The 26,950-nt window shown below is 43.7% G+C and overlaps 1 protein-coding gene across 2 annotated transcripts in view; it reads right to left on the minus strand.

Annotated features, from left to right (window-relative positions):
• Positions 1 to 26,950, minus strand: part of CEP104 (centrosomal protein 104) — a 726,468-nt gene that overhangs the window by 515,835 nt on the left and 183,683 nt on the right. For both annotated transcript variants that reach the window (XM_085608861.1, XM_085608862.1), the window contains exon 7: positions 7,530 to 7,698. In XM_085608861.1, the coding sequence (XP_085464987.1) occupies positions 7,530 to 7,698 (169 nt within the window). The remainder of the gene's footprint in view (positions 1 to 7,529; positions 7,699 to 26,950) is intronic.

Consider the following 26,950-nt stretch of genomic DNA (forward strand, 5'->3'; position numbering starts at 1 on the left):
CGTCAGGTGATGAGGTGCGCATAAGCATCGACATACCCAGGCCTGATGTGGGTATATGTGACAGGGGGCATCATCGGAACTGGAGCAAAGGGCAGAAATGGCATGTCAGCTGATACCAAGGAGGAAGCTGCCAGCGGTAGTCCAGGTGGAAGGTCTCAGCTCTGTGGGGCTCAAAGGCATGCCAGAGGGAGTCAGAAGAGATTGGAGGAATCTAAGCATAGCAGTGCAGAACTCTCCGATCTGGCACGGTGTGGATGAAGGCCCCAGAAACTCTGGTTGTGCCAGAACCAGCTGCAGAATCAGCTCCCAAGTGGGCTGCCTTTGAGAGAGGGAGAGAGAAGTTTGGTGCCACCCACATGCTTCATTAGGGGAGTGGGAATGGTGTGAAAGAGCTGGACTTATTGGAGGATATGGAGCGCTTCAAAGACCGGCCTCTAGAGCAGCTCTGTTGACTCCGGGAGTGGGACTGGGATCGAGCCTTTGATTTGGAGCAGGATCTGGATTGATCTCAATGCTTTATCTTCTTGCACTTAATGACAATTCACCTCACGTTCCACGATGGCCTTCGAGTTCATCGACGTACAGTCTCTGCGGGTCTTGAAGTCATGGCCCGACCACAGATAACACAGGCAAACCTGGTGGGTATCTGTCACTAACATCTGCTTGCAACAGTCCTTACAGGGTTTAAAACTTGTCATCTTAGGGGCGGATATCTCTTGCACACTGTGAAAAGTTTACGGATCCAGTCTGAATATTCAAAAGGCAAGGAATCTGTGACAAGAAGTCTCTATCAGAAGTAGGGGCTCTGAATATCAAGTAATGTCCAGAAACCAAGACAGCCTATGCCCTACATAAACAAACGCTATTTACAACACTGAATACAAACATTTAAAACATAAGAACCAGATCGTTATTGGCACGGACGCAGAGATCATTTAATTACATTGGGAAACACTTTTGCATAGAACATATTATCATGTTATCTTACTTGGTATAACTATCAGGGACTTGAGGACTGGTGCAGGTGTCAATGCTTTGATCCCCATTTTTGTGTGCCGTATATATTTTTAGCTCCCTAGCACATTCTAAACCCCTTTTCCGTTTTTCTTTTTTTGACTTTGGCTCTATAGAACTAATCATGAATTTTGAAGACAATAGGGAAGAGCTTTTAGGAGACAAATGATAACAGTACTACATGTGCTCCATCGGTATCAATAAAGAATGATGGACTAAAAAACAAGTTTGTGCGTCTAGAAAAGCTCAAAAAGCAAGAGCTCACCGAATGGTGGGATGGCGCCACACTTAAGAAATATCTAGAGAATAAGCGCATCCCCAGAGGCCTGCGCATTCTCAATTTTCCAAACTATGAGGATTTAGATCCTGACCTCTTGTGAGAGTGGGAGGAGAGCATATGGCCTTATACAAGATGATGGACATTCTGATACGTAACTCAGAACGAAGAGTGAAGAAAATTAGAGAAGAAATAATGACTCTATTGAAGGAATAAATGAGATCAATCTACCTGAGGTGATACAAAAAAACTTTGTAATCTTAAAGAAGGAATTAGCTACTTACCAACTCTATCTGTAGGGGAAGAAGCAGCAAAAAAAAAAGGGACCAAAACGATTATGAGCGAGGCCGTATCTTTACGTTTGCACGCAAGTATGACGATGCAGTGGCCAAAAACGTGCCTGTACCCCCAAATGAGATCAGGGCCCCCGCTACTATTTAATCAAGTAGCACTTCTATTTCCACTATCTCCTCAGTTGATAGTGATCCGGGTGAAGGCCCGAGTACTACAACCCCTAATCCCAGTTTGACGTCAGATCGCAAAGTTCAGAGATACCGCCTAGGCAACAAAAAGAAAGCCTTTGGCGACAAACAAGGAAGGGTGGCAAGAAACACCAGATCCGTCACAAAGGCAAGAATGGGAAACAACAAATAATGACAATAGATGAGACTGTGCACCACAATGTGGGCAGTATAGAAGGTGATTTTGAAATGAATGCTGTGAATATTGTGAATCTTTCATCTAGACAATTTAACGATCAAGAAACTGCAATTTTGTGTGAAGGTTTAAACTATTGTTTAACTGGGAAACATGCATTGGATAATGTACATTGAAATTAAAAATATATTTTTCAGAACATCCGCATGTCTGTCCTCCGATATTGAATAAACCATGTGTTTCTGAATTTTCAATATCTGACAAACACTTCTTATGTGATTGCAACACTACAAGATCAAGAAGGTATTGGAGAGCTAGTAGAACATGCACGTAATCTCGATATAATTGAGGATACAACTGTAGACAGCGGACTCAGGAGTACTTCAAAGTTTATACCTCCCAATTGTGCTAAAACGGTAATTGATGAATTTGGGCTTAGAGTCACACAGGATTTTTATAATCTGGAGGACAGCCATATCTCTAACACAAAGTGTGTACATCCCCATAATATCAGTAAGGAGGATAGAGCCTTTCTTCAGTCCATACGTGATGATCCAGATTTGGTAATCCGTGAGGCAGATAAAGGAGGCAATATTGTTATAATGAACTATCATGATTACACCGCTGAGATAAATAGACAACTGAGTCAGACAGATTGCCATACGAAACTGCAGTCAAATCCAACAAAAACGATCGAGAGGAACATCAACGGGAGGTTAACTGATTGGCACGAGTCCTGTCTAATAACAGACCTAGAATACAAATACCTACTAGCCAATAACTCTAGGCATCCTTGTATTTACGTGCTTTCAAAGATCCACAAGGGGGTTCTTTCCCCCCGGATAGGCCTATAATATCAGGCAATGGTGGCCCTGATGGAACATCTAGCTGAATATGTGGACACCTTTCTTCAGCCACTCGTACAGAACCTCCTGTCCTATCTTAAAGATAGCAGGGAACTTCTCTGTAAGCTACAGGATTTCAGCTGGGAAGAAGACATCTTTACGTTTGTAACTATGGACGTGGGGAGTTTGTATAGGTGTATAGGGCTAGACAGTGGACTTAGAGCACTAAAATACTTTTTAGTCAAGCGCAATGCATGTCACTTAGAACATACCCAGATGCTACTAATGATGTCGGAAATGATTCTCACACAGAATGCATTTATGCATGGGGATGGCTGGTTCCTTCAAAAACAAGGAACGGCCATGGGCTCCAGGTTTGCTCCATCTTATGCTAACCTCTTTATTGGGTTGTATGAGATGGAGCATGCCTGGGGACCTGGCGCAAAAAACTGGATGGACAGTATCCTCTTCTATGTACGTTACATAGACGACATCTTGATATGGAAAGACATGCTTGAAGAACTTAACAGATACTTTCTTTATCTAAATGATAATGAATATAACATCAAGTTAACTCTCAGTAGTTCAAAACATGAGACTAGGATCATGAAATACAAAAGCAGCGATACTTCAGTCCATCGATCACGTGCTCCTGATAACACTATTCAGAACCAATGTGCATTTATAACTGAGTATGGGATCTATAGTAAACATATTTTTAACATAATATGAAAAAATTGGCATCTACTTAAATCTGACACGCTTCCGCTTTGATTTTGTTCCGAAAAAACCTAGAGTGATTTATCGGAAGGGGTCTACAATAAAGAACATCATTTGCCCTAGTTATGTTAAGGCACCTAAGACATCTCTATCCACAGTGTTGCCTGAGAAACCACAATGATTCTACACATGTGGTGGTTGCTCTATCTGCAAGTTTGGTCTAAATAAGAAAAAGTTCTTTAAATATAATAGACCTAAGAACTATCAAATAATGTCATTTGTCAATTGCAATACCACACAAGTTGTGTATGTGATTAACTGCTCATGCAAAAAAAATCTATGTAGGGAGTAGCATGAGGAGTTTAAAAATCCGGATCCAAGAGCATGTTAGATGCATAAAAAATGGGAATGTGAAGAATCCAGTGGCACAACACATTAGTGACACTCACCCAAATAATAGTGAAATGACATTTCATGCAATAGACAGTGTTAGCGTCAATGCTAGAGGAGGTGATATGACTTTACAACTTAGACAGATAGAAGCACGTTGGATCAGTAGACTTAGATCTGTAACCTTACGTTTGAACATCAATTACGAATGTCATTATTTCTTATAAGATCAACAACTTCTCTTGGCCTACTGTGTTTTGATGCCTTTGGCCAATACTGAATTTCTGTCTCAAGGCTCTAGTTAAAGTGAGTTATTTTTATGACACTTAGCTGAAAGTCTATTCCATGTTTTAAACTGTCAGGGACCTGTGGGCTCTTTATAATGCTGTAGAACATCATGAGATGACATGCATGAGTTGTTATTATGTTCAATCAAGTACGTATTTTGACCTGCATGTAAGGAATCACATTAGGTCTTTGTATTTCTTAGCTATGCAGAATAGGCCAATCTTGATAAGACAACAAATGTCATATTGACTTAGATCATGAATATAATGTGACTTTTTTCAACGTTTATGTCGAATACAGATCGGGTCTATATATGCCGAAATTTTCTTTGTACTTGTCCACAAAGTATAGGTCTGAAAACATTATGGCAGGCCTAATTTCTGGAAACGATTGATAAGAAAGAAATCTAGACAATGATACCAAGGGTTCGACGACTCTTTGAAAATTATTCACCATGTGTTCAGTAAACATCCTGTGTTTAAAGATGGCGGGTGAATTACACAAATCGGACCGATAGGCAGGCTTTATTATCGTCGTACGAACAACTTATTAAAACAAGCGTGTTCGGATCACTGTTTAAAACATGGATACACTGCGTTTTTTATCGAGACCCCTGTAGGCATATTTACACATTTTAATGCTTACACTATGCGATTATAATATATAATCGAAGACGTTATAGCCCATTCAAAGATGGCGCCGTCTTTGGCATCCCATACGCTTCATTTCTGGCGCGACTTTCTTTACCGATGTGGGACACATTTTACTAATTGGTCAATTAACCAATTTGTTAAATATATAAAAGAGCGCAGTTTTCTGTGTCTCTTTGAGATCTTTATCGAACCAGATGACCGCATGGAGACAAGCGTTATATTCGCGGTGAGTATTTTGGGTGTCTGTGGGTATGCATAGCGAAGGCTATGATGAAGGGACTGTGCGGTATACTGTGACCTTTAACTGATTGCGAGCAGTACAGGATTATTTATAACAAGTTATTTAACCTATAATATATAATGTGTGGCATTATGCGTGCCTGAACTTGGCGTGTTTTAAAATGGCCGCCACAATGGTTCTCTGGGCTCTATACGTGTAGGGCCCATGGGTGTGTAATCCTCGAGCTTTTTTTTACTCTGCACATCTGCCGGGTGATTTTTGTGGCTTTGATTATCCTTTAAAAGAGCCCATATCTACCTATGACATCTGTACATAGTATAAGCACTATACAGTTGGTAGGAGATAATACGCAGTATCTTTTCGTTAATAAGAAATAGTATTAACCATATTTGGGTAACGCTTGGGCCATCTTATAGTGATGAGTTTGTGAATAACTGAGATTCGCACATCATATGTGTGTATTGTATTAGCTAAATAAGGATGGTAAGGGAGAATATGCGGTAATTATCGCTAGAAATAAAATGAACTGATGTCGACTTTCTTTTTTTATAAAAAAATAGATATGATATGGGATATCAGTGAGTTGATAATACTATGGGTGAACACCCCTAATGTGACCCTTAAGATTTTTTAAGTACTGACAACGGGTTTACGCTTTAGCCACAAGCAATATCAGAGCTATGCTCTTGATGAGAAGTAGATCGATAACTAATTCTTGTGGTGTACTAATTTCAGGACGGTGATGATGACTCTTACATATGCTTTATCGACACTTTTCTTTTTTAGGATACACCTATCTAAACCTATACTTGAATATACGTAGTTTTCAAGTAAGTCTTTCGATCTGTACTTTGTGATGGATATCGGTCTAAATAGCTCAAAATGGCGTATAGGCCACATAACGAATTACGGCTACGGATAGGTTATTGATCATAATAAGAATGTATAAAAAACCTTTACTATTGTATATTAGAACAATAATACTGTGAGTTATGTTAGATTAATGATACTCTGTGACATGTTGTGGTGGATATATACATATGTGTACTTTTCACATTTTTCTATAGATCTTTTTGGGTTGTATACTTCGACAACAACTTTATGAATGAGTACCTTTTTGCATTTCAAGGTATGTGCACTTTTTTTCCAAGTTGATTAATTTAAGATGTAACACATCTGAACAAATGGGTTTGGCTAAATGTAATCTTTATACTTGATGTCTCCTCCCTTCTCTTTAATTGTGCGGGGAACTGAGAATTTGAGTAGTCTCTATACATACCTAAGTTCAAGTCAAATGATATACACTTTCAAAAACCATCTTTTTAACATGTTCTATGCAAAAGTGTGTTCCCAATGTAATTAAATGATCTCTGCGTCCGTGCCAATAATGATCTGGTTCTTATGTTTTAAATGTTTGTATTCAATGTTGTAAATAGCGTTTGTTTATGTACTTTTTTGGCTCTGAAGAAGTCCGATTGAGGACGAAACGCGTTGACGGTTTCGAAATTTTAAAAGAAAATGAATAAAGAATGAACTTTAACAACTCAAGACCTTTCTGACTTTTTCTCTTGGGAAAACAATTACTGAATGTAAATTTACTTCATTATGAACATGGTCTAATGATGACATATATGTATCTAACACATAGTAGTGTGCGGGGCTATCTGTTTTTGGGTATGACAATGATGCCGAACACCTTTGCTTCAAGGGACTTTTGAAGTATCAAAATCAAGAAAAAAGATTTAGAAGTTCGAGCAGGACCTATGGGTGGAAACAATCTGGGGTCTTGAGGGGGAGTATTTGTAACTTACAAGAAGACACTGCTTTTGCCAAATGATGGATTTTCTTTCTATCCCATGCATTTTAACAAGACATAGCTTGACATCTTCTATATTGGCATCACAGGAAAGAAACATCAAGCTAACAGCCATTTTCAGAGGACACCAGATTGAAAAAGGAAACGCCAAAATTAATGCATGAGGAAAACACATTTCATAAAACAAGGTTTAGAGAGCAGGTTTTAGTCTAAGACATCAACACAAAAGTAAAACAACTTTAAAGAAGAAATTGTAAGATACAGACAAAAAGACACAGTGACGAATGTAGGGCTCAATGCTCCACTTTTACTGGGCAATATGGGAAGCAGCCCCCTTCAAACTGACAGGTATGAGGCAGTCTTGACTGGAGCATTCATACCATCACATGAACCGTAAAAATTAAGAACTACTTTGATGCCCATTTGATTGGTAAGCTTAGTTTGAATTCTGCACAATGGTCAATGTTTAAGAGCATTAATGAAGAGTCCTTGAAGGAAAATACTATGTCATTCATTCATAAAACTTTACCATTAACAGATCATTAGCAAACTGAAATGATAAACACCCAATGAACAAAAAAGTTGCAAAACACTGTCTTGCATATGATTTTAAAACTAGAAGAAATACCTTTTGTAAGTCTGCAATTGCTTGCTTGATCTTCTTGGCAAAGTCATAGCGTTCGTGTCGGACAGCATCATGTTTCTTCTCATCGAGTTTGCGGATAATCTGAGCAACTTCAGGATCTTGATACATATCAAAGGCCAAATCGTCCAAAGGAGAAAAGGCATCTGGCTTCCTATTAAGAAACAACAAAATTGGTGACCACAATATTTGTAAAACACCATCAAACAACAACTATCCATTGCATACCGTCTGCTTTTTGTTTTTGTAAAACACCAGGAACTAACTATACCCTGCTATTTAAAATCAACATTTCTTTAACTTTACTCAAAACAAATATTAATTCTTCAGTAGGAAATAGGAGTCAGAATTATAGAATTAACCAAGTATAATCAGGGGGACATGCAGAAACAAAATGCAATTATTAATTCTTCTTAACTTATGTCCTTAATTCTCTACTAGAGATTTAGAAGCTTATTTATAAAGTGACTGCTCCCTGAAGAACAAGGTACTTCCATTAGGTGACGCTCCTGATGAATACCCTATCTAACCTCAGATTCCTCACTTTGTGAATACCCCAGACTGGATCCGGAGATTTTTCTCAGCAGTTCCCTCGCATGTATTTAGGTGCCATAGTTTGTGGTTCCGCGTCAGATCCTTCTCTGCACTGATGTGGCACTGATGCAGATACATAAACGCCACCTCTGCAGACTGAAATCAGTGTCTTTCTGATATCTCTCCACGCCACTCGAGGTGGAGCCTTCAAACAATTAGACTGTGCCAGTGAGCAGATCTCAAAGATTGGAAGCTTATTAGTACGGACTAGACAAATCTATTCCACAGAATAGAAGGTGGGTGGGTCAGTGTGGCAAAGTATTCACCAAAAAGAGCATTACCGAAGGCAGGTTACTTGTTCTTCTGATGCATACTTCTAACCACAGAATACAAACCTTGTAGACCAATACCAAAGCAGTTCCTCCCCGGTGGTGGGTCTGTGGAAATGGCTCAGACCAAGAAATCCTTTAGGACAGAAAGGGCACAATGGCCCTCCTGTCAGACCTGGCTAACCACACAGTAGTACTTCGTGAATGTGTGGAGACGCCCAAGTTGCAGCCTTGCAAATGTACAAGATTGGCTACTCCATAACAGATTTTGATACACAACGAGAAGGATCTTTTCTGAACAGTTTCTCCTTTTTCTCCCCCGAGAAACCCTACAAAGAGCTGACTGCCTTCTTTGGCACTATCTATGCAAAAGCTAAGAGTTCTCTTTGAGTCAAGGCAATGAGATCTTTTTCATCTTTAGATGGATGGGGGGGGCAAAGATAGTTGGCAGGGTGCTAGGCTGCTCGATTTGGAAAAACAGAGCAATCTTTGGGCAAAATGCAGCTTTCGTCCTACGGACTAGCTTATCTGGGAATAAGTTGGTGTACGGCTGCTGAACAGACAGTACTTATAGTTCACTCGGGGGGGCAAACTGACATGACTGCTATGAGGAATGTTGTCTTCAGCGCAAGTAGGCACAAATTACAGCTGTGCATTGGTTCAAATGATGCGGACATGAAGAAAGTGAGAACCAAGAGCCACTGAGGCAACAAAAATGGCATTAACCAAAATATATGGGTTGGCCCTTTTTGAAAAAAGCATCACAACAGGTGATTTGAGTAAACACGGTTGATCAGGTGAACGTAAGAGGATCACAAGTAACTGCTGCCACAGCAAAGCTTTACTGGGCTAGCAAAAGACAAAACAACAGTGTTAGACCTGTCAGCCCTTTGGGTGGTCCCTCCTCATCATTATTTATTTTGTCTCACTTTTGTCTCAAACCCTGTTAGTATTTTTCCTTTTTGGGAACCACCAGACTTTTTAGTGTTGATGCAGGGTCAGGGAGCCATTTTCCCTACCCCTGGAACTTCTGTCTGAGGGCCTGAAACACAAAATGGTGGCCACCCATTGTCACCTGTGACATCACTGGAACCTACTAGTACCTTCCAGAACATTCTAGAACCCGGTGACAGTGTGAGGCAGGTTTAGAATGTTGGGAAGCCAGCTCAGAGTTGGCAGTTGGAGTTGGCAGTTGGCACCTGACTGGTGAAGGGAGAGCAGCACAACACTGAAGGAGGAAGGAGTGAGGCAGCAGGGGTTGAAACTTGTGCCTGGAGTGGGGTCCAGAAACCCACCCTTGATACTAGTCCCTACTGACTGAGCCCAGCCTAGAGCCCTGTGTGGGATAAAGTCAAGAAGAACCAACTCAAGGACCTGAACAGCCGGAACAGGCCTTGAAAGTAAAGAACAGCAAGTTCCTGACCTGTCTATTGGTATCTTCCTGGAGTCCGACGCCGAGAAGCCTAGAGACCTGGGGCCGGAGGTGAAGAAGCGGCGCTGACTGGAAAGCAGACGTCGTACCCGGAGCCGCCAGAGGTCGAGAGAGGGCGCCGACGGAGGTCGTGGAGACACCAGAGGTCGAGGAGGAAGTCACCTGAGGTCGAGTGTGCGGCGTCGACGGGGGAGTGAAGTCCGCCCTCCGGAGTCGCCGGAGACCGAGGTGAATCGTGCCGGAGGTCGGGAGTGGAGATCGCACTCCGGAGTCGCCGGAACCTGAGGAAAGGAGCACCGGAGGTCGGGAGTGGAGATCGCACTCCGGAGACACCCGGAAGTAGGGAGATCGTGTCCCTGTGACGCCGGAGACCGACATCGAATCGAGGCTGCCCAGCGACATCGAGCCGAGGCCGCCCGCCGACATCGATCCGGAACCACCTCACGGCGTCGACAGGAACTGACATCGAGCCGAGGCCGTCCGCCGACATCGATCCGGAACCGCCTCACGGCGTCGACAAGAACTGACATCGAGCCGAGGCCGGCTAGCGACATCGAACCGGAACCGCCTCACGGCGTCGACACGACTCCGGCGGAGTCGGAAGTTCATAAAGAGGGCAGTAAGTGGAATAGAGGGCGCCTAAGGCCCTGTGGAGCCCTAAGAGACCATCCTAGGAGAGGTGTTAGGACCAGCCTGGGAGTGCCAGGGGTGGACTGAGACTGATACAGTGACCTGTGTGAGGGGTTGTGTAGTTTGGGAGAGCCAGATTCCTAGATTACCCTTGATCTACCTCAGTTTTAGCCTCAGCCTTATCCAAGCTAGGTGAGACACCCTCAGGCCATCCACATAACCACAAGCTGTGATTGGGCCAAATCAACCCTTGGTACCTCACAAATGTGACCTGATTTGAAAGTGGTCTGATGGCTTATATTTATTGAGAGTATTGTATTCTTTGTATTTATCCTATTTATTGTCTCACAGTATTTATTCCCTCACAGTATTTATTTGCCTATGTATTTTATGCACATCTATTTATTCATCGATTATTTATGATCTGAGCTTATTTATTTGGCCTACCCTTTTTACAGAAGAAGCTTTGTGTACTGTAAGTGTGTTATTATTTATTTAACCTGCAACTAAGAGAAAACAAGATAAACACAGATATATTTTCATAAATTTTTACGGTGTAGTGTCGTTTTTGGAACGGATGCACGCATGGTTATTGTGAGGGTGTGACGTACGCTTAACACGGTGCCTGACCCCCGACCGCTCGAGCCAAGCTACCCCTTGTGCTGGGAAAAAACGGGTGACTGCTAACCCGGTTGCCCGGGGTTTTCTAACAAACAGTATTGTAATAATGCGATAGAGTCGACTAGTTAAAATAAACAAGGTTTATTTAAGTGCCAAATAAACGACCCACTGGTGCGGAGGAAAACAAGTCCTGCTACCACCAACTCCAACCACTTCATCCTACATTCTATAGTACATCACAGTTGACATCACAAGGGTTCCCCTACTGAAAATTCTAAACATGACATGACAGAAAAAGTTATTAATTTTATTGAACAGACCACATGTCCTTTTTTAAAATTTTATTTTTAATCTATATAAATGAGAACAAAAATAACACCCTTTGCTTCCTTTAAGTATATGGAAGAAAATAAAAAACAATACAACCCAAAACCCCAAAGAAAGGGTAAAGATGAAAAAACCATGAAAAGTCTAAACCAAAATATAATCCTCCAACTTCTTTGGCATTTTTACCACCCTTCTTTGTAAAGAGGTATTACCCTCAACAGAATCCTCCTCCTTAGGGGACTCACTCAATTGATCCACAACTTGTTCCACCCTCTGTATGTTCATAGGACTCACAGAAAGATCCAATTTTTCACTGCTAACACATAACAGCATACCATCACCCTCAACCATTTCTTGCTCAAACATACTCTCCTGCCCGGGTTTGAGTACAACCACTGCACTCTTATTCCACCAACCTTTTCCTTTCAATAAGACAGCTGAAGAAGGAAAATTTGGAGGATCCTTTGCTGTGTAATGTTGGTTTGATGACACATACCCAATCACCAACTTCAACCACCTTACGTTTGGCTCTATGGCAAGCATCCTGATATGACTTTCCAGTGACTCAAGACATACTCAAATTGTTTCTTACTTTAGCAATACTACACTCAAGAGAATCTCCTTATATGCCTTTCCCAAAAACAGGTGTCACATCTGTCATACCTTGCCTTCCCCTCATCAAAAAGTAAGGAGGAACACCTGTACTTGAATGAGAAGTAACATGATAACTCCAAATCTTTTCCCTCAAAAAATTGAACACATCCAAAATATTTTCCAACGCTGATTGAATCCCCTCCTTGATAAACCTGTTCGCCCTTTCCACTTGACCATAGGCCTATGGACAATATAAAGGCGCTTTCTCAGAATGAATTCCAAATTTCTTGAGAAACCCCAACATCTTGGAAGATACAAATTGCCTACTATTATCTGAAATAAGTACTGTGGGAGCCCTTCCACTTGGAAAATCTTGTCCAAAAATTGTATTACCTCTTCAGTGTTAGGATGTTCGACAAATGTATACTACATCCACTTAGAAAAATTGTCAAATACAACAATTAAAAATCTGTTTTCCCTACCAAAACAGGGTGCTGAAAAACAATGGAGATTTTCTCCCAAGGTTCCTGTGGCACATCTTGAACACTTAATGGCTCAGTTGAGACCTTCCCATGCTTATCAGAATGCATGCATACCTTACAACTATCCACACACAACTCAAACCCTAGTTTATTTGTACCCGAGACACCAGGATGTCCGGAATGAACCAAATCCATAAGTATCTTTCTAATACCCACAGGAGGAACAAATAAACCCTGTCTCATCAAAATGCCATTTTCAATACTCAACTCACTAGAAACCTGTGCATAACTCTGTAGACATGGATCAAGATTCCTACTAGGCGACCATCAGTTCATTACAAACTGTTTGACTTTGGCTAACAATTCATCCTTGCCTCCTATCTTGCGCCACTCACTCTCCGAAATAACAGTATTGATGAATTCAAAACATCGATCATCGCAACCACACACTCATGCTGATCAATGATCTCCCCTTCAAGTAACTCTTCCGGAGGCAACCTCGACAAACAATCGGCTGTGACATTTTTCCCTCCTGGAATGTGCATAATTTCAAAATTGAATTTCTGTAATCTCGCAATATGTTTTAGTAATCTTGATGACGCATTACCTGAGTTTACACCATCCATCATATACACAAGAGGCTTGTGGTCAGTGATTAGAACAAACGGTCTCCCCCACAAAAATTTCTTAAATTTTTCTGCAGCCCACACACACGCCAACGCCTCCTTTTCGATGGTAATGTAATGCTTCTCAGCTCCTCTGATACCTCTTGAAATGAACTAAATTACCCTTTTTTTACCCTCCACTAGTTAGGTAAACACTGCCCCCAACCAACACTGCTCCCACCAGAGGGATTTCCTTTTCTCCCCAACAGCATCGGGAGCTGGGGAAGAGCTTCCCCAGCTCCTGAGGCTGTCCCCCTGGTTTCTGTGAAATGAAGATCAAAGCGCATGTCGCGCTGATGTAATTTCATAGAAAGCAAAACTGAAATGACCCTTTAGGTTCATTTCAGTTTCACTTTCTATGTGCTCAGGGGGCTATCTCAGCCCTCCGAGCATGTAGAAAGACGGGAGAGGTATAATTGGAAAGGGGAGAATCTTCCCACTCGTCTCGGTGGCTCAAGTACCCGCAACAGGGGATTGTGGCTAGGAACACTTTGGGGGGTCCATGCAAGCCATACCTCCCTGGACTCCCCCGGGTGCCTAGTTTTCAGAAATGTGTGGGTTTGGTAAGTTTACCTAGATGGCCGCCGAGCCCGGGGCCAAAAACCCAGGTGAAGCCCCTCCCACCCCCATCGCCCCTTACAAAACCAGGTTGTTTTGTGATAGGTAATTTTGATGTCTCCTAATACGTTTTGGGCCCTTGCCTGGCACGGGCACTTGGGCCACCCACACGAGTGAGGTACCATTTTTATCAAGAGACCTGGGGGAACGCTGGGTGGTAGGAAACTTGTGCCAGCCCAGTGATCCCACAACTTTCCCACACAGAAATTTGAGAAAAAAGTAATTTTTTTCAGGTAAATTTGAGGTTTGCAGGGGATTCTGGGTAGAAAAATGTTGGGGGGGTCCACGCAAGCCATCCATCTCTGAACTCCCCCGGGTGTCTAGTTTTCAGAAATGTGTGGCTTTGGTAGGTTTTCCTAGATGGCCACCGAACCCGGGGCCAAAAACCCAGGTGACCCCCCCTTGCAAAACCAGGTTGTTTTGTGATAGGTAACTGTGATGTCTCCACAATAGGTTATGGGCTCTTACCTGCCGCGGTCACTTTGCCCCCCCACACCAGTGAGGTACAATTTTTTCGGGAGACTTGGAGAATGATGTGTGGGTAGAATTTTGTGAATGCACACAGATTCCAGGACTTTCCATCACAGAAATGTGAGGAAAATGTGTTTTTGTTTTACAAAGTTTGAGGTTTGCAAGGGATTCTGGGTAACAGAACCTGGTGAGAGCCAGACGAGTCACCCATTCCTGGATTCCCTGGGTGTTTAGTTTTAAAAAATTTACAGGTTTGCTAGGTTTCCCTGGGTGTCCCGGCAGAGCTAGGGTTCAAAATCTATAGCTAGGCACTTTGCAAAAAAATAATCAGTTTCACTGTAAAAATTTGGTGTGTCAACATTGCGTTTTGGGCCGTTTCCTGTCGCGGGAACTAGGCCTGCTCACACAAGTGAGGTACCATTTTTATCGAGAGACTTAGGGAATTCAGAATTGTAGAGCAACTGTTATTACCAATTGACTTTCGATGCATTTCTGCCTTCAAAATGTAAGACAATGTGTAAAAAAGTAGTCACTTTGAAAAATGTCTATAATTCACATGCTAGTATGGGTACCGACAATTAGCTACGGTTTCCAAACTCTATAATTTGTTCCCATTTCAGAAATGCATAGGTATCTTTCATACCAATTTTTCACTGTTTATATTTTCCCAAATAAAATGTTATATACCCGGTATACAATAAAAAAACATTGCAAGATGTTGCTCAGTTATTGGCTCTGTGTTCGTCAGGTTCTTGGTAAAACTACAAGTCCTATATATCCCCACAACCAGAAAGGTCCAGCGTATGTAATGGTATATTGCTTTAAAAAATCTGTCATATTTATAAGAAGTTACAGGTGAAAACGTTGGCACAAATGGCAGTTTTTTCAACTCATTTTTAGTTTTTCCTATTTTCAACTATTAGTTTCTACAAAAAAACTTTGAAGGATCTACACAAATGACCCCTTGCTAAATTCAGAGTTTTGTCTACTTTTCTGAAATGTATAGCTTTCCAGGATCCAAAATTGCTTTCATACCCATTTCTACCATTAACTGGAGGGAGTTTGAAAGCACAAAAATAGCCTATTTTTGCTATGTCCCAATAAAATATCCAAAACTGTAAAAAAATGTTGGTTTTCTGACATAAAGTCTGTAAATCCCTAAAAGCTGGGAAGATAGTGATTTCGGCACCACAAACCCTTTGTCGATACCATTTACAGGTGAAAAACACCAGACGCTTTCATCTGTAGCCTAGCAGCGAAAGGGTTAATACTGCATCCAACATATTGTCATGTTCTTCACAAGTTTCTGCAAAAATCAAAATGTCATCTTGAAAGGCCTGAACTCCTTTTAATCCCTGAAACAAAGCCTCAATCAATTTCTGAAACACACTGGCCACTGAGGCCAGCCCAGACGGCATTCTCAAAAATCTATACACTCCAAACGGAGTAATGAAAGCCGTAAGATCTTTAGAAGTTTCATCAAGAACCACCTGGTGATAAGCAGACTTAAGATCAATCCCCGAAAAATATTTAGCACCATTAACTGCTACTAATAACTCCTGAATTTTTGGTAAAGGATATGTATCAATGATAATATTCTTGTTCAAAGACCCAAGGTCCACACATAACCTCTACACGTTTTTTTCTTAAGGGTGCTAACAATAGCCTAAACCCACTCTGAACTGTCAGTCGGTTCAATGATGCCATCAGCACAAAAAGCATCTAAATGAGATTTTAAATTTTGACGCACTCCTAAAGGAACCATATGTACTTTATGTTGTACTGGGATAATCTTATGAGTAAAAGCTTTTACTTGTCCTACTTTGTTCTCTAACACTGCACTGTGTTTAGCAACAATACTCTCAACCTTTGACCTCTCACCATCCACACTATTAACAGAAATCTCCCTCAATCGGATGAGACAATCTGTCCCAGGCCACAACATGATTCCCAACTTTCCAAGATCATACCACCCCCACAATGTTTTAACCATCAATAGCCACGTAGATTTTTGTGACTACATTGCAACCCTTAAATTACAGATTCTCCTCAAAGTAATCCAACATGTCAATGTCGAAGTGTGCGTCAATTTGACATCACACCAATTGTCTTTAAAAAAAACATCAGACAGTAAGCATCTATTCGTAGTGTGTAGTGATGCAATTTCACATGCTATGTACTCTCCTGCCATCTAGTGTTGGGCCAAGACTTTACAACTTTTCTCGAAGAATTCTTTGTTGCTGTGACGTCGAGTCTACTCCTCTTCGTGTAAATGTGCATGCTTAACGGTTCCATTGTTAGATTGTTTATTTTTTCCCGCCCTTATGGCCAGTGAGAATTAGAGAAGATAAGTATAAATGTAAGTTCTATAAGTTTGGGGCTAAACATATATGTACTGATTGAGTTATAGCATATTTATACATGATATTGGACATCAAAGAATGCCTGCCGGGGAGGCAGAGTGTGCATGTGAATTTGCAGCAACACATGCTATGAATAGATGCTTACAAGGTAAGTAACATACTCTTTCGTAGCAGGTGTTGCCTGCAGATATACATGCTATGCAGACTGTAAATCAGTGTTATTCCTGCTGTGGCTTTAGGTGTCAGTTAATGCTGATGTCTGGAATAATGTCTTAAACACTGTTTGACTAACCAGAGGTTGTTGTCTTGCTTGGACATTCACACAGTAGTGTTTGATAAATATATGTGGATTAGTCCAAGTAGCTGCCTTACAAATGTCAGCTAAAGGAGCATTCCCTAGAAATGCTAAAGAAGCACCTTTCTTTCTAGAACAATGTGCTTGTGGAACTGAAGGTAAAGTACGCTTGGCTTTAAAGTAACATATTTGTATGCATTTGACTATTCATCGTGCAATTACTGCTTTTGACATTGTGTTTCCAGGGAAAGCAACAAATAACTGCTGCGCTTTCCTAAAGAGTTGAGTCCTATCAATGTAACACAGCAATGTTATTTTAACATCTAGCGTGTGTAGTGCTCTTTCTGCCACTGTCTCCAGTTTGGGAAAGAACACAGGGAGGTCTATTGTCTGATTTAAGTGGAAAGGAGATCCAACTTATGCAAGAAACTTTGGGTTCGTCTGTAATGGTACCTTGTCTTGGCAAACCTGAAAGTATGCTTCTATTGTGAGGGCATGTAATTCACTAACCCTCCGCAATGATTTGATGACTACCAAGAAAGCAACCTTCAATGATGGAAACCATAGGGGACAGGAATGTTGAGATTTGAAAGGTGTGTATACAAGTCTTGTAAGTACCACATTCAAATTCCATGCTGGGACTGGGGGTGCTCGTGGAGGTCCTTCCATGAAAGCTTTAATGATCGGTATAAGAAAAAGGGACTAATGTTAAAAATTCTGCAGGTATGATTCAACTGCAGCAAGCTGTAGTCATATTAAAGTTTATGCTAGCCTTGGTTTTTGTAGGTGTAGCAAATAAAATTATATTTGTAGTACCATATGTGCACAGGAGGTTATCTCTTGTGCCACGTAGCAATGCACACATTTTTTCCATTTAGCGTATAGCAGGCACTAGTTGTTGGGATGCATTACTTCCTTAAGAATGTCAATACACTCTGGAGGCAGGTCAAATTCTATGACATCAGGAGACAAGTTGTTTGGGGTTGGGTTGTATGACTTTGCCACCTCAGCTCTGAGTGAGAAGGTCTGGTGTGTTGGGAAGCTTCTCATGAGGTACTAGAGAAAGGTCCAACAGGGTTGTGCACCACGGTTGTCTTGCCCAAGTGGGATCGACTAAGATCATCTTGAGGGATGTCTGAGTTTCTTTACAAGAAAATGAGTGGGAGAAGTGGAAAAGTGTAGGTAAATATCCCTGACCAATTCATCTACAGTGCATTGCCTTGGACTGTGAGTGGTAATGCATGGAGGCAAAGCATCGGCATTTTGAGTTTTCTGCGGTGGAGAATAGGTCTACGTCTGGTGTTCCGCAATAGAGGAAGCAAAGTTCTCGGGGTTGTGTTTCCACTTGTGAACTAGTTGCTGCCTCCTGCTTAGAAGGACTGCTACTGAATTGTCCACTCCCAGGAGATATTCTGTGAGGAGGTGGATGTGATAGCAAAAAGCCCAATGTCAAATCTCCTGCGGCAAGAGACACAACTGTATAGAACGGGTGCCCCCCCTGCTATTGTATGTAATACATTGCCTTCTGAGTTACAGTGGTAACAAAGGCTTTTAATGCTATATGATTCACTACAAGTTCTAGTACATTGATGTGTAGCGTTTGCTGTTGATTAGTCCATACACCCTGGACCGCAGTATTCTCCATATGCCATCCCCATACTAAGAGTGAAGCATCTGTGGTAAATGTCACATGTGGTTTTGGGTCCAAAAAAGGTATGCCCTTGAGTAGACTGGCTGTGTTCCACCACTGACCGTGGGGAAAATCAACATAGATCCTCTAAACTGCCCTCCGCTTGTGACCACTGAGATGTTAGACACTCTTGTAGGGGATGCATGTGAAGCCTAGAGAGTGGTACAATCGCTATACAGGATGCCATCATGCCAAGAGGAGCAGAACTACTCTGACTGGCAGGCGACGATTGGCTGAATAAGAGACAGTTAATTCTGGAGACTGAGAACCCTCTGGTCTGTGGGATATGCTTTGGCTGTACCAACGTTATGGGTCGCTGCCAGATATGTTAGTATCTGGAGAGGCTGTCAGTGGAATTCTGTTGCATTGCTTATGAAACCCAATTTGTGCAGTAAGTTGATGGTAGTCTGTGTATCTTGCAGGCATTTCTGTCTGCTTGAACTCTTTAACAGCCAATCCTCCAAGTATGGGAAGACATGAATGCTGTGTCTTCTCAAATGAGCTGCTACAACTCCCAGGCATTTGGCAAAGACTTTTGGAACTGTTGTAAACCCAAAGAGCAGCACCTTGAACTGGTATAGATATTGACTTACCTTGAATCTGAGGTACCAACGATGTGCTGGATCAATGGGGATGTGAAAGTAAGCGTCTCTCAAGTCGAGTGCTGCCATGAATTCACCTTTCTGAAGCACAGGGATTACATCCTGCAGTGTTACCATATGGAAGTGTTCCAATAATATGTATTGATTGGGTATCAAAAAGTATAGAGAATACATGCCTTTTCCGAGGTGTTCTTTTGGAACTGGCTCTATGGCGTTTTTCAAAGGTAGAGATTTTGTCTCCTCTTTTGGAAGGTGGAGATGTTGAGGGTTGAGTATTTTTCTGCGTGGTGGTAAGTTTGGAGGTTGTGAGGTAAGTTCTAGGCAGTATCCGTGCCGAACATGGACAGCATCCACTGATCGGATGTTAATGCGGGCCAGAGTTGATGGAACTGTTGTAGTCTCGCCTTGACAGGAGAAGTGTGATCAAGGGAAGTTGTGGGGAATCGTTTTGAGGTAGAGGCTCTCTTTCCGGGAGTACCTTTACCTTTACCTTTTTTACTACCTCCTTTGTATCCACCTCTATAGTACCCCCTAGCAGTCTGCTGGTGGTATGCCAGCTGTTGTTTCCGATAGGACTGTGTGTCAGTGATCATGGTTTTGGCTGCACCCTGCCCTGAAACCTGCAAAAGGACTGCTGTCTAGGTGATGTGAACTACAAGGATTCAATGAATTTCACAGTTTCAGTGCCTTTTTATTTTTTCTAATTGGGTACCCACCTCTGAGACAAAGACGTGTTCCCCGTCAAAAGGGACGTTTAAGAGGTGCTGCTGAACCTCAGGTTTAAAGCCCCATATATTTAGCGAAGCATAAAAGGATTGAGGAATTGATCCCTAGTGCAGTGTTACCACACTGTGTAAGGCACGGTGAATAGTTGCACTGGAGATTTGTTTGACCTCAACAGTAATTCCTCAGCTCTTTGTTTGTACTGATCTGGGAGATGTTGTAGCAGTTCTTCTATGTCATCCCAGGTTGCTCCGTTATAATGTGAGAGTAGACCAACTGAATTGGTTATGCGTCTAAAATTGATATATCCTATTGCCATTTGTTTGCCTTCTGTGTCTATTCGCTTACTCTCCTTATCTAGAGGAGGTGCATCACCTGCACTATGGGAAGCTGCCCTTTTCGTAGCTGTTGTGACTACTAGGGTATCTGCTGCAGGATGTCCCCTAATATAGAGATATAGAGCGGATCATTATGTGACAGTTTGTATTGTCACTCAATATAAGGTGTTATTACCCTTGTTTTAACTGGGTTTTTAAATATTTCTGTGGACACTTGAAGCATTGACCCTATCATGGGCAAATACTGCACTGAGCACTCAATCTTGGAGAGTGTCTCTACTAAAAAGTCTCCTTCCTCCTCTGTGGTGTGCATCTGAAATGTGTGAGGGTCTGCTGCATGCTGGAGCACACTATGATAAGAAGTAGTGTCATCTGGTGGTGATGCCTTGACTGGTGTCAGTACGTCTATGTCTGGGTATGTTGGAATGATGCCATGGGTGTCCCATGAATTTGGACTATCTGAGGGCACTCCCTAAGTGTAATGTGCAGGACTACCTGTGTCTCTGTTGCCTGTGTGTGCTGAAACTGATGACATGGATTGTGGTGAAGTGTCAAGTGGCATAGGGTTAGCTCCTTTGTGTTCCATAGTTCTCTTCGGAGAAGGAGGTTGGGTTTGGACAATGTCATGCCTCATCCTTTTGTGTCTTGACTTTTCTTGTAAATGTTCAGCCTCCAAAAGTCTTTTTCTTATCATAAGTCCATGTAAGTTTTTAAAAACATTTCCCTCCGTCTCGGGGTTGGCTGCAGCTTTAACACTGTGATGTGGCGAGTCCTTTCAAACTTTTTTTTTAGCTCCTGTGGAGCCTAAGCTATTGTCGCGGATGGCTTTGATGCCGATGTCTTTTTATGCGTTGACATCGATGCTGTTATGTATTCGACACCATATGTCTAGTCGACTTCGATGACTTTGCCGCCAACAAAATGGCAAGCGGCGCCGATGGTTTGCTTGGTGTTGCAGGCTGCGCACGTATCGATGGCTTTGCCGACACTGAATGCTGCTTTGGCTTCGAAGGCTGGATGTCCCCTCCATTATTGCCATAAACGCAATTGGGATCCATGCCGCGCTCCAGTTGGCACTCCCGGTGCCGACCAGAGCCAGAAAGCTGAGGCGCACCAAGACGGTGTTGGAGGTAATTGTGAGGTGTGTGGTCGAGTCTGAGGGTTTAAGTACTCTCGTCCCTTGGAGTAAAAAAACAGTACATACATGAAATATATAAAAGGCTATCAAGGCAAGGAGTCAAAAATAGGAAATGTAGAATCCGATCCACACCATTCACCAGAAAAAAAACTGTGGAGAGCATACTCATCAGGTGAGATACTGAATCAACTTACTCTTGTGAGATGTTTATAACTTAAGAAGGAGGTGTAGGACACATGCAGTTGTGCAAAGTACTCTGCTCTGAAATAATGGCTTCTGAAGCCATTTATGTCATTACTTGATAACACGTTGTGGAGAATTTGAAACAGTCGGGACAAAGGAGTAACACTTAAATTTAAATATTGAGTCAAATTAATCTTGAGATTTTTACAATTTAAGAAGATTAGAGTTGACAGAGGCTGTCCATCGCAAATTAAAATTAATTTATTCCCTACATGTTTGGCAGTGATTAAGTCTACGTCCCTTCTAATACAAATTTCATTAATATCCCACTCACAAAAAAGTAAAATTTTCGACTCTCTTGGAGAGAAGAAGGGAATGTAAGTGCTCCAATGTAATTTCTGATTAGGGGCTTGCCGATATCCAGAGAAAGAAAAATGGAACACCAAAGAAGAATCTTTTTTTAGCAGAATTTACTCCAGCACAGTTATTGTTATAATAATAAACTTCTGGAGGAGATAATTTTAACTTCCACCCCAGGATTAGGCTAGAATGTGGGACCTGTTACAGTCTTGTTAATTTTAAAATGCAAATGCGGTCTTTAAGTTAAAGTACATTCACAGAGGAGGTTTACTGTCCTCTGCTGCATTTATTCCATCACAGACACTCTTAACCACCACAAGGCTGTTTAGAGATAAAAACCCTATCCAATACTCTGACACCTCTGTTATCAGAGTTTAAACAAACTCTGGGGAAGATGATGCTCAGTTACAAAACAATGCTAGTGAACATGCAAGTCCTCCAAGTGTGGTTGAATTACTTTTCATAATCCGTATAGACTTCTCAGAAAGTGAATGGCAATAAGGAGTAGTTTCTTTTCTGTAACTCCAGTTCTGTAGTAGGGGTATCTCTGTTATAGTCATAATCTAGTGAATAGTCCCGCCCATGTGCGTGGACCCCGGAGCAATAAAAAATAATCTCTAAAGGTGACAAATCATGCAGACCTGCATACACCTTTAAGAGAGAATTTAATTTAAAGACAGATAATGAAGCCTATACCCACAGGCTACACTGTCCAGTACTTCAACTAGAATTCCACCAACATCCACAAACAGCACTGCCTGTCCAGCTTTTCTCCACATAGGAAAAAACCCTGCCTCTACCAGCAAAAGCCTCTGGAATGATAGAGAGGAAGGAGTGGACAGACAAGCCCCATAGGCTGCCATTATGTGGCTTAAAACAGGATACTGTGCCTTTAAGAAAACTTTCCAGGTTTCCAGAACTTTCCCCAGTATCCCAGAATGCCCAGCAGGTCCCATTTACTTTCAGTTCTTTTTGAAGGCGTAGCACGCCAGACCTGTAGCATTCTACATATGAATAAGTATCTCTCCACCGGGGAGGAGGGCGGGCGCTTATGACTATAACAGAGATACGCCTACTACAGAACTGGAGTTACAGAAAAAAAACTACTCCTTCTGTAGTAGGGGATCTCTGTGTATAGTCATAATCTAGTGAATAGAATGGCAAGCCCATCCCCACACAACAAAAGCGGTGGAGAACACACAAGACACTACCACTACTGTGCGAACAAATTTTGCAGCGAAGCCTGCCCAACCTGAGCATCTGCCCTGGCATCCGTGTCCAGACAGTAATGCGCAGCAAAGGTATGGACCGACTTCCAAGTGGCCGCCTTGCAGATTTCCGCAATCGGAACATTACGCAGCAAAGCCGTCGTGGCAGCTTTGCCCCTGGTGGAATGAGCCTTAGGTTTACCCCCTAAGGTCTTATTAGCCTTTTGATAACACAATTGTATGCAGGACACAATCCACCGAGAAATGGACTGCTTAGAGGTCGCAAGACCAGTCCTGACTGAGCCATAATTAACAAACAATTGGTCAGACCTACGAATATCCTTGGTCTTATCCAGATAAAATTTCAACACCCTCCGAACATCCAGGGAATGGAGAGACCTTTCCGCTGGCGAAGAGGGATTCTGAAAGAACGTAGGTAAAGTTATAGTCTGGTTGACATGAAAGTCAGAGATAACCTTAGGAAGAAATTTAGGGTGAGTACGCATCACAACCTTAGCAGCATGAAATACAGTATAAGGTTCCTGACAACATAATGCCTGAAGTTAACTCACCCTGCGGGCCGATGTAATGGCCACTAGGAACGCCGCCTTCCAGGATAGGTGCTGCAATGAAGCCTTGTGAATGGGTTAAAAAGGCTCCTTCATCAGTCTGGAAAGCACCACATTCAAGTCCCAAGAAGGCGAGGGAAGTCTGACGGGAGGAAACACTTTCTTCAAGCCTTCCAAAAAATCCTTGACCACAGGGATCTGAAAGAAGGAAGTCTGTGAAGGGCATTTCCTGTAAGCAGTCAAAGCAGCCAGATGAACCTTAATGGAATGGAAATTAAGGCCAGACTGCGCCAGATGTAAAAGGTACGGAAGGACGACATCTTCCTTACATGTCGTCGGATCAAAGTTCTTGGACTTACACCAGATACAGAACCTCTTCCACTTGTAAGCATAGGATGTCCTAGTGGAAGGTCGTTTAGACTCCTTCAGTATGTCCATACAATCGTCTGGTAGATTCAGATGGCCATATTGCACTATTTCAGGAGCCATGCCGCCAAAATCAAAGACGAGAGGTTGGGGTGCACCATCCGCCCCCGAACTTCGTGAGAAGGTCCGGCCTGCACGGCAACCGCATGTGAGGAAGGAGAGACCGGTGAAGTAGGTCCGTGAACCACCACTGCCTGGGCCACTCCGGGGCGATCAGGATCATCCGCGCCCTGGACTGGGACAGCTTGATGAGCACTGCCGGAATCAGGGGAATGGGTGGAAAAGCGTACAGAAAGCTGTTCGACCAATCGATCCATAGCGCATTCCCCAGCGTCCCCCGCTGGTAGTACCTGGATGCGAAGTCTCGGCATTTGCTGTTTTCGGCGGTGGCGAACAGATCTACGTCTGGAGTCCCCCACCTTGCGAAGACTTCTCCTAGTACTTCGTCGTTTATGACACATTCGTGGTTTTCCTGAATCAGCCTGCTCAAGGCGTCCGCCTGAGAATTCTGCACCCCTGGCAGATGCGTGGCCGTAATCGTCAGTCCTCGGGCCAGCAGCCAGCAGCCAGCGCCAGATCGCCTGCGCCTCCTGCGACAGAGTGCGCGATCTCGACCCCCCCTGCTTGTTGAGGTAATACATCGTGGTTGTATTGTCCGTCTGTATCAGCAGCGAGTTGGTCTGGAAGGACGGAAGGAAGGCCTTCAGTGCCAGGAAGACAGATCTGAGTTCCAGGAAATTGATGTGGTACGTCGATTCCAAAGCAGACCACTTTCCTTGAATCTGCAAGTCCCCGGAATGCGCTCCCCAGCCCTGGAGAGACGCATCCGTCACGACACTCGTCGTGGGAATGTCCTTGTGGAAGGGAACCCCCTTGAGGAGGTTGTCCGCCGAACACCACCACTTCAGAGACTGAAGAGCATGCAGCGACAGTCGTATCTTGTCGTCCCAAGAGCCTGTCCTCTGATCCCACTGATCCTCCAAGCACTCCTGCTGTGGTCTCATGTGTAGCCGAGAGTGAGGCGTGAGGAAGATACAGGAGGCCATCGATCCCAGTAGAGAAGACACCTTCCTCACTGTCGTCGATGGAGCAGTCCTGAGGTCCTGAGCCTTCGAAGGAGTGATAACCGTCTCTCCTCCGAAGGAGACACGCTTGCTGACCGCGTATCGATGGAGGCTCCCAGGTACTGTATGCACTGGACCGGGGTCGGGACCGATTTGGACATGTTGACGTGTAACCCCAGCTTGTGCAAGAGAGCGCACGTCCATTGGAAGTGATCTTGCGCTTCCGAGAAGGATGAAGCCTTGATCAGCCAATCGTCCAGATACGGGTAGACAAAAACCTTGTTCCTTCGCAGATGTGCCGCCACCACCGCCATGCACTTCGAGAAGGTCCTGGGCGCAGACTTTAGCCCGAATGGCAGTACTGTGAATTGATAGTGATTGGCGCCGACTTGGAATCGCAGGAACTTCCTGTGCTTCCGTGCTATGGGCACATGGAAGTACGCATCCTGTAGATCTATGGCACAGAGCCAGTCTCCCCGTTGCAGCTGAGGGTAAATCTGGTGCAACGATAGCATGCGAAACTTCTCTCTGCGAATCCATTTGTTTGCCTGTCGCAAATCCAGAATGGGCCTGAACTCGTTCTTGTCCTTCTTGCGAACGAGGAAGAACCGAGAGTACAGACCTCTTCCCCTTTGAGACAGAGGTACCTCTTCTACCGCCTTCTTTCTCAACAAGATGTCTGCCTCCGCCTGGAGCTCTCTCAGCTGGAACCGAGAGCTGACCGGCGGAATCGCTGGAGGCGGGCTGATAAACCGAAGACTGTATCCATTGCAAACAATATTCAGCACCCACTTGTCCTGAGTAATTTTTCTCCACTCTGCCGGAAAAAGTTGAATGCTTCCCCCCACTGGAGTGGGTAACGGTTGAGGGGGAAGTAGCCGCTCAGGGCCGAGATCCGGCCGGGCCCTTGGTAGTGGTAGTCGCCTGCTGGCCTCCTCTACCCCTCTGGCGTTTCTGGAAGGGCTTCCGGAACTGCTGCGGTTGGTGCTGCTGCTGTCCCGAACTCTGCCCACGCCCTCTGCCCGAAGACCCGAACCGCCTCTGGAACGGGCGTTTCTTCTTCTCGGCCTTCTCCAACCCGACGGCCGTCAGGGTTTCCGCCTCCGCCTTCATGCGGGCCATCTCATCATCCGCATGTTTTCCAAACAGGGTTTCCCCCGAGAAGGGCAGGTTGGCCACTCTGTGCTGCGCCTCTGGTTTGAGGGACGTCAGGCGCAGCCACGAATGCCGCCTCTGGTGGACGCCATGGCAGTAGGCGTGGGCGGCCAACAAGGAGACATCCGCCGCCGCGCCGATCACCTGATTAGAAACCAGCATGCCTTCACGCACTGTTTCCAAGAAGTCCTCCTTCCTGTCCCGGGGCAGCAGGTTCGCATACTGCTGCAGGGACTCCCACAGGGCCCGGTCGTAACGGCCCAACAAAGCCCCTGCACTCGCCGCCTTCATGGTGATGGCGGCGGTCCCACACACCTTCCTGCCCGCAGAATCCAGCCAGCGGCTCTCTTTGTCAGGCGGAACCATCGATGAAGGGGCGGTCGCATGTTGTTTCCTCGCCGCCGTCACGATGACCGAATCCGGCTTCGGGTCCACCCTAAAAAGGTAGGGTCCGACTCCGGGGCCCTATACTTTTTCATGAGCCTGGAGGGGGCGGCCTTCGTCACCGCGGGAGTGAGGAACAGCTCCAACGCGGGTTCCACCAGTCCTGGTACAAGGGGCAGTAGAGGGCGAGACAGATGTTTCTTAT

Source organism: Triturus cristatus, chromosome 1_2 (genome assembly GCF_964204655.1).
Source record: "Triturus cristatus chromosome 1_2, aTriCri1.1, whole genome shotgun sequence".
NCBI lineage: Eukaryota > Metazoa > Chordata > Amphibia > Caudata > Salamandridae > Triturus > Triturus cristatus.